Source organism: Vespa mandarinia, chromosome 21 (genome assembly GCF_050613455.1).
Source record: "Vespa mandarinia isolate Hongniang chromosome 21, ASM5061345v1, whole genome shotgun sequence".
Lineage (NCBI taxonomy): Eukaryota > Metazoa > Arthropoda > Insecta > Hymenoptera > Vespidae > Vespa > Vespa mandarinia.
The window spans coordinates 825,367-842,286 of NC_140830.1; the positions used below are offsets into that span (position 1 = coordinate 825,367).

The 16,920-nt window shown below is 25.8% G+C and overlaps 2 protein-coding genes across 6 annotated transcripts in view; one reads left to right on the plus strand and one right to left on the minus strand.

The window, feature by feature from the left end:
- Positions 1–4,124: 4,124 nt before the first annotated feature.
- On the plus strand, positions 4,125–6,337 carry LOC118444058 (uncharacterized). The gene is made up of 4 exons (XM_035871901.2): positions 4,125–4,203; positions 4,308–4,389; positions 4,509–4,680; positions 4,806–6,337. The coding sequence occupies exons 1-4, from the start codon at positions 4,180–4,182 to the stop codon at positions 5,068–5,070; spliced, it is 543 nt and encodes a 180-aa protein (XP_035727794.1). The 5' UTR covers positions 4,125–4,179; the 3' UTR covers positions 5,071–6,337.
- A 3,089-nt stretch (positions 6,338–9,426) lies between these two features.
- Pkn (serine/threonine-protein kinase N) overlaps positions 9,427–16,920 on the minus strand; it is a 78,991-nt gene continuing 71,497 nt past the window's right edge. For 3 of the 5 annotated variants that reach the window (XM_085663422.1, XM_085663420.1, XM_085663424.1), the window contains 12 exons: positions 16,624–16,875; positions 15,977–16,127; positions 15,801–15,888; positions 15,363–15,718; positions 15,039–15,277; positions 13,848–14,015; positions 12,636–12,953; positions 12,354–12,505; positions 12,051–12,270; positions 10,507–10,614; positions 10,251–10,391; positions 9,427–10,153 (listed from right to left, as the gene is read on the minus strand). In XM_085663422.1, the coding sequence (XP_085519548.1) occupies positions 10,010–10,153; positions 10,251–10,391; positions 10,507–10,614; positions 12,051–12,270; positions 12,354–12,505; positions 12,636–12,953; positions 13,848–14,015; positions 15,039–15,277; positions 15,363–15,718; positions 15,801–15,888; positions 15,977–16,127; positions 16,624–16,875 (2,337 nt within the window). In that variant the 3' untranslated portion in view covers positions 9,427–10,009. The remainder of the gene's footprint in view (positions 10,154–10,250; positions 10,392–10,506; positions 10,615–12,050; positions 12,271–12,353; positions 12,506–12,635; positions 12,954–13,847; positions 14,016–15,038; positions 15,278–15,362; positions 15,719–15,800; positions 15,889–15,976; positions 16,128–16,623; positions 16,876–16,920) is intronic. The other 2 variants (XM_085663421.1, XM_085663423.1) reach the window with 2 other exon arrangements.

Genomic DNA, 16,920 nt, shown 5'->3' on the forward strand with positions numbered 1-16,920 from the left:
TATGTGTATGTGTATGTGTATATATATATATGTGTGTGTATGTGTATGTGTATGTGTATGTGTGTATATATGTATATATGTATGTGTATTTGTGTATTTATGTATATATGTGTATGCATATGTGTGTATATACATACGTATATTATGATTCTTTCGAAAAACACCGTAACAATTAAGATCAATTTTATTTTTCGCTTATATTGGACTAATCAACTAAGGGATAGTGATAATCCTCCATAAAAAATCTTAAATGTCAACAAAAGTCAGATGTTATATCATTCGAAAGATCTTTTAATTCCCTTTACAATGGTTCGATTTTTGTATTTTTTTTCTTTTTTTTTCTTTTTTTTTTACATTTTAAATTCAATAATTTCCTATCGAGAAAATACAGTTCGGAGTGCAAGCGTGGAAAACAATTTTTATTATATCAAATATTCAAAATATGTATCTCGCTGTGCACGATAATAAAAGTTTAGAAATCATAAAAATAATAAAATCTTTGCACAAGTCCATTCGAATTGCATTGAATGCATCCGAATTGCATCGAATGCATCGAATATTTTTTAACAATAAATCAGACGTAATTTGATCGTACGCGTTGCAACAAATTCTCCCAATTAAGCTAATTTCGATGAATTTTCGATATATTTTGTATTTTAACGTGGAGAAAAATTATACGTCAAAAATAATTTGCCAAAAGAAAAAAAAGAAAAAACTGTCGTATCGAAGACGCGTGTGAGATAGTTTCGATAAATCAAAAATTAAATAATTTCGATAAATCAAAGTTCTTCAATCGAAGTACGACTATTCGATGAAATTATTTGATTTTCAAATACGGACTAATAATTTTGTTATCTGAGATACAAATACACACGTTCATTGAAAATATATCTCCAACGTAGAAAAAAATTTTTGACATTACATATACATTATAAATATTTAATAAAATAAAAGCCGATGCCGATGTTGGAATATTTTTTCGCTTATCGCGTATTTTATCGGTGTATTGATTGATTATACTATATGAAATTAAATGACTATTTAAATTTTTCATTTAGGTCACTTAAATATGTTAAGTGAAAGTCGTTCGTTTAAAAATGTTGTAATGTTAAAAATTTCGAATGTACGTAATCGTTTCTAAAATGAAATTTTGGAAATTTCAATAAGATCCTAATGATAGAATTCAAATTTTATCATTTTCAATACATTAACATTTAAATATATAACATTATATAACACAATATATCATATTTAAAATTATACTAACATATATATATATATATATATATATATATATTAATTTATATGAAAAATTCTAATAACTATACAATATTATTCTCGTTATATTAATGTTATTTATTCAATTGTTTTTTCTTTATTTTAATGCTAAGTATAAAAAAAAATTCCGACGTAATTTATCATTTGCTTATTCATTTATTCTTGTTGTTTTATTACTTAAATAAAAAATACCAAAAAAAAAAAGAAAAAGGAAAAAAAAAAGAAAAAAAAATCACTACAACGAACAAAATTATAAAAAAAAAAATAATCCCTACATAACATAGTCAATCCTAGATACATACTATTATATACTATACTATACTATTATTTTTATACTAATATCGTTTCTAATAAAGTTATAACATTTTTCACAAAGATACAATATATTCCATATTGTATCCTAGTAATAAAATATATCTATATTAATGTATTCACGATTAAAACGCAATAGTTATTAATCAATCCGATATAACATAGATCATAGATCATTTACAATTTCAATGCAAATATTAGATCTTATATGATATAAATACAAACGAACGATTTAATGATCGACCAAATAAATAATCCTGAGGCAGAAGCTACGGACAGATTCACTGGAGATTCGTTATCTCTTTTAACGAATGTTTCCACCTACCTCCCTACCCTACTCTCTCCCTCCCCCCCCCCCCCCACCTACCTCTCGCCCATCATCAATGTTCGAGGAAGAGAAAACCGGCGACAAACTCGCACAAGGAAGAAAGGTAAAACACGATGGATGTTCCGTTTGGTTAAGAACACACCGACACGTGAGAAAGAAAGAGAGAGAGAGAGAGGGAAAGAGAGAGAGAGAGAGAGCAACGACTTCATCCTATGGCGAAAGCCATTTTTCTGTATTATCTCGATGACGCGCGACCACACTGCAATTTATATACGACTCGCGCGACCATCCCTTTTACCCATTCTATGCATGGATCTTATAAATCTAGTTGCATAATACCGGGTAACGTTAACTTTTTTCTTTTCTCTCTCTTTCTTTTTTTTTCTTTCTTTCTTCCTTTTTCTTCCATCTTCTTCCATCTTCTTCCTCATCTTCCTCTTCTTTTTCTTTTTCTTCTTCTTCTTCTTATTGGTTTTTTCCTGCTTTCTCTCTCTCTCTCTCTCTCTCTCTCTCTCTCTCTCTCATTTTTCAGTGCACAAACGATCCTGGATAAATTAATTAATACCTCGGTATGTTTTATTTCGAAAGATAATTTTTGTTTCAGATGCATAAAAGATTTTCACAACTTTTTTTGATAAATTTGTAATCAAATTTCATATTAACGTTATTTTTTTTTTTCTTTTCTTCTTCTTCTTATTCCTTTTTTCTTTCTGATTTTATAATACAAATGATCTTGTACGAATGTACATATATTTAAATTTGATGAATTAATTAGCATCTGGATATGTTGAATTTTGAAAATTAATGTTTCAAGGGCGTAAAAGATTTAAAAAATTTTTTTCATAAATTAACATATGCAATTTCATATGAAATCTTTTAGAGGAATCATTACATTTAAAAAAATAATAAATCTAGAATGAAAGGATATTTTAATTAGCCATAATAATAATAATTGAATCATATTCTATATAATTTCACTTGTTAGTACGAACGATTATTTATAATTATTTAATAATATGTAATTTATATTTCAAAAGAACATTTTATTTTATATTTCATGAACAGATTATATTATGTTTTATTACATGAAACATTTAAAAATTTGTAAATAATTAAATTTGTTATTTCATATTAAATCTTTTAGAAGAATTATTTAATTTAAAAAAAAAAATCACCAATGAAAAATATCTCATCTGATTAATAACAATTGTATTAATCAGTATAACTGTATACAAAATGTTCAATTTAATTTGACTATTGTTTTTAATTATACAGAAATATGTATCAGAATGAAATTGTATCGTTCGATAAACTGAATAAAAATGATATAAAAATTATTTCTTTTTCAAGGTCATTGTTATGTAATATCAAAATGTTTCTAATGGAATAGTATATTTTTGTTATAATAATAGCTCATAAAAAAACAAATTCAGGAAATACCATTTCTGTAACCTTGAGATTACTAGTCAAACTAATAAATTACTTATAGAATAAATAAAATTTAGAAATGTTAGACGTATGAGTTTACACGTATGGCAGTGAAAGATGTAAACAAAAATAAAAATATCTCATTTGTACATCACTCTGAATGAATACAATATATGTATATATAGGCAGATTCCTGCTTTATCGAACGTTGGAAAATATTTTACCTATCAGACAATAAGTAACCTACATTAACAACTGTAGATATACATTTATACAAATTTCTTTAAGTTAATAAAGTAGAAATCTGCAATTTGCAAAAGTAATAGTTTGAATTGATTGTACAATATACTTGTAGCGCAATCTATTAACAAAATCCAAAAGTATAATAATAAAAACACAACAGTATATTTTTGATTAATCATAGGTTAAGTTTACCTAAAACATTTATCAGAAACTACCAAGTAAATTTATCAAAACTATTAAAACAATCCAATAGTTTTAATCTAAATATCTATTATATAATCATATTTTATTATATCTATCTAATAGTTTAATATATATTGATCAATATATATATATAATGATTTATATTTATTTTTGTGTTTATAATTAATCAATATATTGTAGAAGTTATTAAATTTATTATGTTCTATATATTGATGTTAATACTTGAAACAAATAATAGTACAATGTCAAAAAATTTTATAATATAAATTATAATTTATACACACACATATATATATATATATATATATATATATATATCTTTTTAGAATTAAAAAAAATAAAATTGACAAAAAATAAATAAAATAAGAAAAATAAGAATTACAAGCATGTACGATATATGTCATCCTAGTGTAAGTTTATCCATTCAAATTTATCAAATTCATTTATGAAATATAATTATGTATATTATATATTTCATTATAAATATTTAATATTTTCTATATTTTTCTTTTAGTTTTATTATATTGGAAAATTAGGTTGCAACGATCCTATAAAAATTTCAAATACATTTTATATATATATGCAATTATGCGAAGGTAAAAATAAATATACAATTGTTAATTTTATGAAATATCTTAATAGAGATATATATATATATATATATATATATATATATATATATATATATATATATATATATATATATATATTACAGGTAAAAGATTTTGGCACATTGAATATAAATATAACGAAGAATTGGATTTACTTTATTTAGAAACAAAACAAAATAAAAATTCGAATCTTGAAATTTACATACCATGGTCTGTATCATCTTCGATCACTATAGATCTCATTGAAAAAATACAGAAGTCACTTGAAACTAATAGGTAAGAATAAAAATATTTCTTTTCATAATATTACATCGAAATATATGATACAAATTATAAATTAAAATTTTAAATAATAAAATAAATATAAATTTATATCAAATAATGAAATTATATAATTTCAGAATAATATTTGTATTTAAATCTACGGATAGTACTAGTGTCTTTTATAGAGCAAGTGCAGGTCTTATAAAACCTTTATCACCTTCATTAAGAAAACGATTAAAAGAAAAAGAAGATAAAAGGATAACGTTAGAAAGAAATATTAAAAAAAATACATCTAATTTATACGAATTAGCTAAATCTATAAATCCTCGAGATAATGATCTTCAATCGTGTAGTGAAAGTAAAAATGAAACAAATTCTGAAACATCTATAATAGAAATCTAATTTGAAATATTAAAATATTTTTCAAATTTTTGAATAATTAAATATAAATATATGAGCCGTTTATTTTGAAAATGGTTTAACTCCAATTGTGAATTTTTTCCGGTTGCTATAATTACATGTACAACTTTATCTTATTTATCAGTAAAGCATTTTAGGTTGCTTATATTCCGAGCAAATAAGATAATTCTTGACACATAAGTTTTCAGAGTTAGTTCAATAATTTAACTGTCTATTTTGAAAGTGGCCTAACTCCATTTATATTTAAATCAATGAATGAAAATGAAAATTTTAAAGTTCTGAATTTATTACTACGTCGGGGTAGATCAAGAAAGTTCGAAAATATTGTATTGACATTACTGTATAAAAATATCAGACAAAGTACAACAGCAAAATTCAAGGACATAATTGACCTATTACGATATATACCACCGGAACATCATGATTTCTTCAAATCCTTTTCACATACATAAAATCTAGATGAGTAGTAAATTGTTTTGTAATAAATTTATGTTTGTAATTTTGTACGTTATGTAGTTAAAAAATGTTTTGAATCGCATAAATTATGTTTTCGAAGTGTTTTAAAGATATGTAAAATAAATTGAGTATTGTTTTTTTTCAATTTGAAGCATCTTAAATTATGTTGAATGGACTTGGGCACCTTCAAATTTTATAATAAATCTGATTGTTAATTTTGAAAGTGGCCTAACTCCATTCTTGATAAGAAGACGCATATTATTCATTAAATAATTGCCACTATTTTAATAGGAACTATAAATTTAACATACTTAGATACACTTAAGTAGTATGACTCATTAGTATCATATACGTATATTTTTAAATTCATTGAAACGCAAACCCTTAAATATCTCGATTTGAAGATAAATGGAGTTAGGCCACTTTCAAAATAAACTGCTCATATATATAATGATAAGAAAATAAATTTGTTTAAATAGTTGAAATTTATATAAAAACATAATTATTATATATGTAATAAAGGTATGTTTGTGTGTGTGTGTGTGTGTGTAAACAAAAAAACATGAGAGATACATTCTTCAAAAATTTATTCTTGAATCGAGTAATGCTTATACGTATATATAAGATCATAAATTTGAAGAGAATATCACTAAGAATTACGTAATTTACTTATGATGATATGTAATAAGCTGCCACTGTAAATATATGTATCAAATAAATAAATTTTTAAAAATCTTTATATGTTTCTTATTTTATGATAACAGTTATCTATGACATTCTAAATTCTACAAAATACGAGGCACATACCACATTCTTATCTGTTATAACGCATAATGATAAATTATAGCAGACGTATTAATTAAAAAATTACTAATTCATATCTTATTAGCACTATGTACTTATATATTTATATATAAAAAAAAAATGAGTACCCCGAAACTCATATACTATTGAAAACATTTCATTCATGATTCGAAATTTATCTACATGATTGTAAAATATAAATGTATTATATACAACTTCCAAACAATATTTTTGATATAATAATAAATGCAAATAATATAATTTTTTGTTTGCATACTGTTAAAAAAAAAAAAAAAAATATAGAAATTAAAATAATCATTTTATATTTATAATACATTTTAATTAATGTTTCATATATGTCGATCATGAATCATAGATGAAGAAAAAAAAAAAAAAGAACAAATTTTTTTTTTTATTATGCAGAGAATCTACTGTGTTAAAAATCGTTTACTTTGGCAGTTAAAAACAAAAATAAAGAAGATTACATAGTACAAATCTGCAAAGTAAAATATGATTATGTATCATATATATATATATATATATATATATATACATACATACATATACATATATATATATATATATATATATATATATATATATGATGGAGTACAATGAATTACATATATTTTTTTTATTATTCTTCTTTCTGATTTAAAAATGTTTTCATATTTTTTAAATTTTCATTCTGATTATATTGTTATATCAATATGCATTATTAGGCTCATGGCACTTATATTATAGAAACCTTTGTGATGTTCTTTTGCGCTACTTTTATACTTACTCTTTCATTATTATAATTAAACGTTTCCAATTTGAAATAATATTTTTATATATAATATTACTAATTCTGTGATTTTGTTCTGTTGTGATGTTACAAATGTTATAAAGCTAGACCATAGATATTTTTTTTGGAATTATACAACAGCAGGGCACATCAACAGTTTCGATATGAGCACCTTCTTACAAACAGGGTTTGATTATAATTTACAAGACTTCATTATAAAATAGATACCAAGTTATTACTTTATTAGAGCAGTAAGGCATCTAAAATTCGAGATAAAACTCGAAACTATCACATGTCATTCGGTTATATTATTTCTTTTTATATATTGCTATAAATCTCTCCGAATGGTTTCTTTTTGTTTTGTTTTGTTTTTTGTTGTTGTTGTTGTTGTTGTTATTATTGTTGTTTTATAAAAATCATAATTACAAGATCAGTTTTAAATGTCAAAATTTACACTGTGAGAATGTTTCAAAGTAAGTATGTTTAATCTTGAAGTATATCACAGAATTCTGTATCATAAAATCATTTTTCATATAAAATAATAATGATATACATTAATTTTTTAATTAATATATATATATATATGTTTAAACATTGTGAAAAAAAAAAACAAAATGATTAATAGGATTAGATATCGCATGATCATATTTAAATTTCATTTAAACAACCTTGTACGTATGCAAAATGCATATTAGATTCGTCAAGTCCAATTCTAATATACCTTTTATCAAAGGTTCATAAAAAAATAAAATTTAACGTAAATCAAAAATGAACTTATAATAGAAGTGTAATATTATCGCAATATATTGAAAATCATAGTATACAATAATAAAACAAATACTGTTTTGTATGACAAATTCAAAGAGTATCATTAATATTAATTTTGAAATGCCATAGAAATGGCAGATTCATATGAAATTAATATTTTATTATTAACATAATGATATATATCATAAAATTATTTTATATGACATACGATATACAAGTTATATAAAAATATTAAAAATAAGACGCGAATTAACTCCCAAAACTAAATTGTAATAAACTTATCAATCAATTATAATTGAAAAATATAAAGAATTTACATTAAAAAATAAAGATTAACAATAATTCAAGGATACACATACTAGAAGTTGGACTTGAAATTATTATTATTATTATTATTTTCTTTTCTTTCTTTCTTTCTTTTTTTCTGTTTGTTTGTTTGTTTGTTTTTTTTTTTAATAATATATAAAGAATTAACTTCTCATGATCTTATAAATCATATATTTTACTACTCCTTTGAAAAAATAGTTTCGTAAAAGATATAACGCATAAGTATGAAATACATACATATACATTATCATGCCCTTAAACATGAGTATATGTAAATAAAATATAATAAATTGTGAGCAAATAGAGCATACGATTATATAAAACAATACACACGTGACACTTTTTTTTTGTTTTTCGGACAAAAGTAATATTTGCCGTCAGATCATGCTGTCAATTTTAACATAAACGGAAAAAAAAAAAATAAAAAAAAAAAAAAAGAAATATTAAAATTCATCTTTCTATCAAAACAATAATAAGCTAACGTGAGATACCACATTCTTTTTATATTTAAAGCACTGAATGTTGTTAATTTGCAATTGAAAAATTTATCTTGTGCATATTCGCGATTGTTTTCAATTCGATATCACTTGAGTATGAACAACTGTAAAAATTTTTTTTTCTTTCTTTTCTCTTTCTTTTTTGCTTTTTTTTTTAACCCTTTTTTTTTGTTTTTTTTTTGTTTTTTTTTTTTAACTTTGCATCGATGTAGAAAAAATCTTTGATATTACAATTGTAACGATAACTTTTGTCAAACATGGATATTCACCATGCCACGATTGAAAGTAAATAGTCATTCGTAAACAAATGAAAAATGTTATATTATTAATAATAATAATAATAATAATAATAATAATAATAATAATAATAATAAAAATAAAAATAAAAATAATAATAATAATAATAATAATAATAGTAATAAAAATATGTAGTGTGTGATTATAAATGGCATATCTTATTTTCAAAAAGTGTTAGATGTGATTCTAATGCAATCGTAAATGATCAGTGCTTAAATATGTCTGTTGGATACTTATATGATTTTATATGTAAAATATTCTTTCTTATATTCTCATGCACTTAATAGGAAATTTTATATTAAAAATGCACATGCAAAGAAATGATCCGTGTGTTGATAATATTTATCTACATCTCTCTTGCATTATTATCATAGTTGACAATAGTATTCTGAAGGTTACTTCTTTTTCTTTTTTTTTTTGTTTTCTTTTTTTTTTCTTTTTAGACGTATGTTTTTTAATAACATATACATGTAATACAAGTCTTACTATGAATCCTATAATTTTTTTTTCTTTTTTTTTTTTCTTTTTTTTCTGTTTTCTCTTTCACATATCCGTTTTCAAAATAATTGATTATATTTTAATAACTTACGCGATGATTCCAAACAAAATAAAATATTATAGCCACACATATGTGTCTGGCAGAAAATAAAATGTCTCTCTATTAGATAATTCAGATGAAAATCCGAGATTCAATGGTAAATCATAAGTTTATGAAGTTTTGATTTCTAGTCAGAATAATTATTGTTAAAAAAAAAACAAAAAAAAAAAAAAAACAAAAAAAAAAACAAAAAAAAAACAAAAAAAAACGAAAAAAAAAACAAAAAAATAAAATAAAATAAAGCACAATATATCGTTCTTATGATAAGCAGTATCATTGCTATCTCTTATGTACCTTGATGTAATGTAACATAGTATTGTTTAAATTATTGGGCACAAATAAAGATGAACTATTATTGGAAGAACATAAAATAGCATATTACTATAGTTAGCACCAATCAGCCATGTATGTGAAATCTTTGAAAAAACTCTGTTCCATATCGCTGAGAGGTCGAGGATCCTTAGGCGGAGTGAGCTGTGGCTTTTCCGATGTAAATTCTTCATCAAAATTACTAACATCTTCCACAGAATGCTATATAAAGGAAATATATATATATATATATATTAATATATCTCTAAGGAATTATATAAAATATAATATAAAAATATCTATGAAAGAAATTACTTACAATTACTGGTACAAATGGTGGTTTCACGCGTCTTAATAACAAATCATCCCACGCTATGTGCCTAAAGAATGCTTGCTTTTTAACATCCTCCGCATCTCTTTCGCTGCTACCTAATCTTCTATCTGGATTCTTTCTGAGCAACTATTATATATAAAATAAATTTTAAATTATACAATGAATTAAAAGGAAAAAAAAAAATATATATATATATATACATATAAATTACAAATATCATTTTTGCAAACAATTATCCTACCCTTCTCATTATAGCTATAGCTTCCAAAGAAAGGAATCTTGGGTAACGAACTTCATCATTTACTATCGAATCAAATACTTCTTCTTCATCATCACCAGGGAATGGAGACTAAATAATAAATAGATACAAAATATATATAAAAATAAAATGTCAATGATAAATTTTGTATATATTGGATTGTTCGAAAAGTAATTTCGTTTTTTTTCCCGACAGAGGATTTAATTGTATTTTTTTTTTTTGCACCTAACTTCACAGTTAAGCTGTATAATCATTATATGTTTTGAGAGCTGATATAGCAAGGCTTGTGTGTGAAAAAGTCCAATTGATTCTACGCAATAGTTTTTGGTTGCTGCCCTTTTAAATATGGAGAGCAATAAACAGCAATTTCATCATATTTTACTTTTTTACTATAGAAAAGGTAAAAATGCTGTTCAAACCAAAAAGAAATTAACCAATGTGTATGGAGAAGATCCGTTGACAGTACGCCAGTGCCAGAACTGATTTGCAAAATTTCGATCCGACAATTTTGATGTCGAAGATGCATCACGTTCTGGAAGGCCGGTTGAAGCTGATAAAGACACGATAAAGGCATTAGTTGATGCAAACCGGCGAATAACAACACGTGAGATCAGTGAGAGATTGAATTTATCAAATTCAACTGTTTATGACCACTTGAAAGGTCTGGGTTTAACCGCGAAGCTCGATATATGGATTCCCCATGTTTTCACGGAGAGAAATTTGTGTCGTCGCGTTGACGTCTATGATTCGCTTCTCAAACGTCACGAAAATGATTCATTTTTGAAGCGCATCATTACTGGGGATGAAAAATAGATTGTATATAACAATGTCAAACGCAAGAGATCATCGAGCAAAAAAGATGAACCGGCTCAAAGCATTTCCAAAGCCAATATCCATCAAAAAAAAAAAAGATGATGCTGCCTGTTTGGTGGGATTTTAAAGGAATCTTTTTTTTTTTTTTGAGATTTTACCGGATAACACAACAATTAATTCGGAAGTCTACAGTTATCAGTATCAGACAAAATGAATGATGCACTTCAACAGAAAAGGCCAGAATTAATCAACAGAAAAGGTGGTACTGTTCCTTCAAGATAATGCGAGACCTCATACAAATTTGGTCACTCGGCAAAAACTTTTACAGCTTGAATGGGATACAATATCACACCCACCATATTCTTCAGATCTAGCACCTTCGGATTATTATTTGTTCCGATCACTGCAAAATTTATTAGACGGTAAAACCTTCAACTCAAATGAGGAGGTCAAAAACCACCTCGATCGGTTTTTTGCCAGCAAAGACCAAAAATTTTATGAGCATGAAATCATGCCACTACCAAAAAGATGGCAAAAGGTATTGGACCAGAATGGCCAATATATAATTTAATAAAATATTTGTTCATTATACGAAAATTGTCTTTTATTTTCACAAAGAAAAAAAAAAAAAAAAAAAAAAAAAAAGAAAAAAAAAAACGAAATTACTTTCCGAACAACCTATTAAATGTCGGAATTTATTTATTGTAATATACCTCTCCAACAAGCATCTCAAATATAAGTACACCAAGACCCCACCAATCTACAGCTCGTGTATACGAAGTCTCTGTGAGAACTTCTGGTGCTAAAAATTCTGGAGTTCCACAAAAAGTCCCAGTTCTATCACCATAACCCATACCTTCTTTACATAATCCAAAATCTGCTATTTTAACGTATCCTTCCGTATCCAACAACAAATTATCTAATTTCAAATCTCTGAAAATGTGATTCATTTGTTTATTAACTATTCAAATAATTTTATCATGCTAATAAATAAGAATATTGTTTTGTTAATTTACCTATATATGATTCGACTTTCATGTAAATATTGCAATCCTAAAACAACGCAAGCCGAATAAAATACAGCACGTGGTTCACCAAAAACATCTGCATGTATATGCATCATAAGATCACCACCTGCTGCATACTCCATTACAAAACAGACGTGCGCCTATGGAATAGAAGTTATTTTTTATAGATTTGACAATTATAAGGATATGAGATAATATTGAAAAAAAAAGAAAGAAAGAAAAAAATAAAATAAAATAAAAAAAAAAAAAAAAAAAAATAAAAATACATACCTCAGTTTGGAAACAAGCAAACAAATTAACCAGGAATGGATGACGCGTAGCATTTGCAACCTCGAATATTCTCTTTTCAGAAAGCAATGATTCAACTTCGTCTCTTGCTATAATATCACCTTTCTTTAATGCCTTAATAGCAAAATATTCTCCTGTATTTCTGTATTGCGATAAGATAACTTTTCCAAAATGACCTCGACCAAGAACAGAAAGTAATCTAAAGTTGTCCAATGTCATGCCAGTGAGCTGAGAATGTCTTCTAGATTCATATGCACTATCTCTATATTGTAGAGGCCTAACTGGTAGTTCGTAGACGACCTGTAATCCCATAAATTTTAATGAAACTCTTGTTAAACGTAACATTTCACCTTTATCTTCTATTATTTATAACACAAAATTAATACAAATTAATAATAAACTCTTACATTAATGATACAACTTATCGATTAATGTGATTTTGATGTTATTAGATATAATATGTATGTTATTTACATTGTCATTTTTGTTTTGTTTTTTTTGATTAATTCAAAATATGTAAAAATATGATGAATATTGATAATACGTTAAGTATAACAAATTTAAGCATGTCAAGCTATATTACATAATATGCAATGTTGTTTACATATAAATTAACGATAATGTATATACATATACATATACATATACATATACATATACATATACATATACATATACATATACATATACATATACATATACATATACATATACATATACATTCTCATGTAACAAAAATTAGACACTGCCGAAATAAATCTTGATTATGTTATAATATAATGTGATGATGATATAATGAAAATAAAAAATATATGAATAATAAAAGAAATAATAGGTAGCGTTAATTGAGCATGCAAATTAATCATGCATAAATTAAAAGTATACTTGTGAGCAGGTATAGGGAATTATTGGGTATTGAATTGATATTTTTTTTTCCTTCTATAAATCATGATATTCACGTGCGATAAACAAATGCAATAAACGAATTAAAAGAATGCTTGTTATGAAATCATCGTTAGTCTTGCAACGATTTGAAAAGATACTTTAGAAAATCATTGTTTTTTTTTTTTCGCTTAAAAATCATTATGATTGCAACATGAAATTCAACCAATTATTATAGATGATATGATCGTATTAATATGAAAATATTGAAGTTTTAGATGTAAAGTAATGTTGCATACTAGAGGTATATACCTCATCTTCAGGAAACTCGACCACGGGTTGGGGCGAGGGTGTGCGTGGAGAGGGTGGTGCAATCAGCACAGGACGGGGCTCTGTCACAAGGGGCCTCAAATTTGCACCCTGAGACCCCCCTTTCTCCTCGTTGTGCAGGAAATCAAACTCCCTTAATGCACTCTGTAACTACATTACTACCTGCTTAACTCTAAAAGCCAATTTAAATATTGCTAGGTGCTTTAAATCAAGAATACTACATTATAGAGATTATATGAATAATATAATGACGTGATATATATGAAATATTTGGAAACTTTCAAGCTGCAGATCTTTTGCCTTAGACGAAACACATATTTGAAATATAAATCCAATGATCTTTGTCCCGTTGTACTTAACAAAACAAAAATAATTAACAATTGACTTTTTTCATGACTTTACACAAAGCAATATCACCAAAATATTACGTAAAGCTAAAAATAAATATCAAAAGAAGAAAAAAAAAAAGAAAAAAAGAAAAAAAAAAGAAATCAGATATTACATAAAAATACAATTGTAAATTGTCACGAAAATAAACAAAATATTTGAATGTACAATGTCCTTAGTTTTTGAATAAGAAGCATATAAATAATAAAAAATTTTGTATCAATAAATTTGATAAATATGATAAAGAGTGTGTTTAACGTTTTCATAAGACCATGCTTTATCAAAATATGTGTGCTCTTATATACAAATATATTAAACTATAATTAAGTTAAAATCAAGTAATCCTATTATATATACTTCTTTTCATAAAAATCTAAACCCACAACCAATATCCCAAACCAATAACCTACTACTTTCTATAGAAAATATGAAACTCTCTCTCTATATATATATATATTTCTTTTTGCAGCATTTAAAACCAAGACGGTATAAAATATATTCTAAAATAAATTATAAGCGAAGCTAATAATAGTTTCGATTATTATTCTAGCCTAAATTAATTAGCAGCTACTGAAATATTTATATAAAAAAAAAAAAAAAAATAAATAAATAAATAAATAATAATAATAATAATAATAATAATAATAATAATAATAATAATAAAAATAAAAATAAAAAATAAAAAAAAATAATAAAAAGAAATAAGAAATAAGCAGCAACGATAATATTTATATTATAAATAATTTAAAAATATATATCCTTTTTTTTTAAATGAATATAATTCACCTCCTGATCTAATTTTGGTGGTGGTGGAGGTGCTGGCAATGAAGGTTTCTTAGTAATCGTTGGCGGTGGTGGAGGTGGATGTTCAGGTGGACGTGGTAAAACTGGACTACTAGTTGAAGTTGCCATTCCTAATGGTCGAGCACCACCTAAGCCTCCTTTTTCTGGATCTGGTAATTCTCCAGGTGTTTCGGGCTTATCTTCTATTGAGGTATCAAAAACAATTTGTAACGGTTGTGGTCCTAAATTGACAAACAAATTGTAATTTTTAATTTTCACATCGTAAGCTTTTACGTCATAATAATATTGAAAATTTCAAAGACATACCCGACGGTGGACTTTCAGAATTTCTTGTATTATGTAAAGAGGGTGCAGAACGTTTAAGAAGTCTACCCCAAGTAGCAACATTAATGTTCATTTGATTAGCCCGCGGGAAATTCTTTACTTGCTGTTTAAATATTTTACGTTGACGTTGCAATTTTGGTTTTCTTGATATCATCGGATTTAAAAATTTAATTTCAGCAAACAATAATCCTTGGGGTTCCAACTGAAGTGCCATTCCGTGTCTCACATCGTCGATAAATTCTTCTAGGCGTAAAAATTTCACTGCACACAATGATCTCCAATCTTTCCAATAAATGCCTATTTCAAGTTCTCTTGATTTATCTAGTTCGATAGAAAATCTGTAAATAAAATAACATTTTAAATCTTACGTCAAATATCAAAGGTGAATATTTTCTTTTGATTATATAATAGTATGTATACCTTTGGTCCCAAGCCTGTTGGGAACAAGGTCGCCAACTAGTTTGTGCTACGGTTTGATTATCCAATTTTATAACCGCCATAATATCATCTGCAACACACAATATTAGGAATATTAGTAATGATCAATTAATACAAAGTGATCATATAAATAAAATCAAATATGTATTTGAACTTACTACTCGTTTCGTCTTTCACGCTATAAGATTTACTCGAACTGCGTCCTGTTACTCCTTTAACGAAGCTGCGTAAATCAGGACTGGCAGGATGTTCTCTTCTCGTACGTCCAGGAACTTCTTCCGCTAAATCTTGGCATCCCATTAATCTTACCTATAAATACATATAGAGATTTATTAATATAATTATTTTGATAAGTGGATTATTTTAACAAATGTTGAAACCAAACTTACCAACCAGTTAAAATCACTATTTTTATAAGAATGTCTATTTTAAATTTTCCCTGCTGTATTTTCTGAGATATATAAGAGGTATATCTTAAAACATTGTTGACCGTCTATTATATGTAAAAATTTAATGCATTTCGCCAGCTATATTCATAATTAAATTAATATCGTTATTAAAATATTACAAATTCCAAAGAATTGGTGATATATATATATATATATATATATATATATATATATATATATATATATAATATCTAACACAAAAAAAATGACTTGTACAATTTGTATACTTATAAATAATAGTATATGTTGCATGCATGTGCAAATAAAAAAAGGAAAAGGAGTATAAACATGACCAGTCAACAATGTATTAATATATCAGAATAACTGTAATAATTCTGATTATTGAAATTGTTTACCTCCAATTGTCCAGTGACTGCAGCACATCTAGAAACTGATGCAGGTACCGTAGCCCTACCTTCCAATGGGCCACGAAATGGTTGTAACGATGTATAAGTTACAGGAACAGGACTTGCCGATTGTACACTTGCTAGTTCTCTCTTTAATTGGGCAGCAGTACCACTGTCTGGTGGTAATTCTTGTCTTCTAAGCTCAAGAGATAATCTAAGTAAGTCCAATTTTCTACTGGATTCCGCGAGACTTGCCTGTGCCTAGGATAATTCGAACACACAGGACACTTTTAATCGATTAAATCT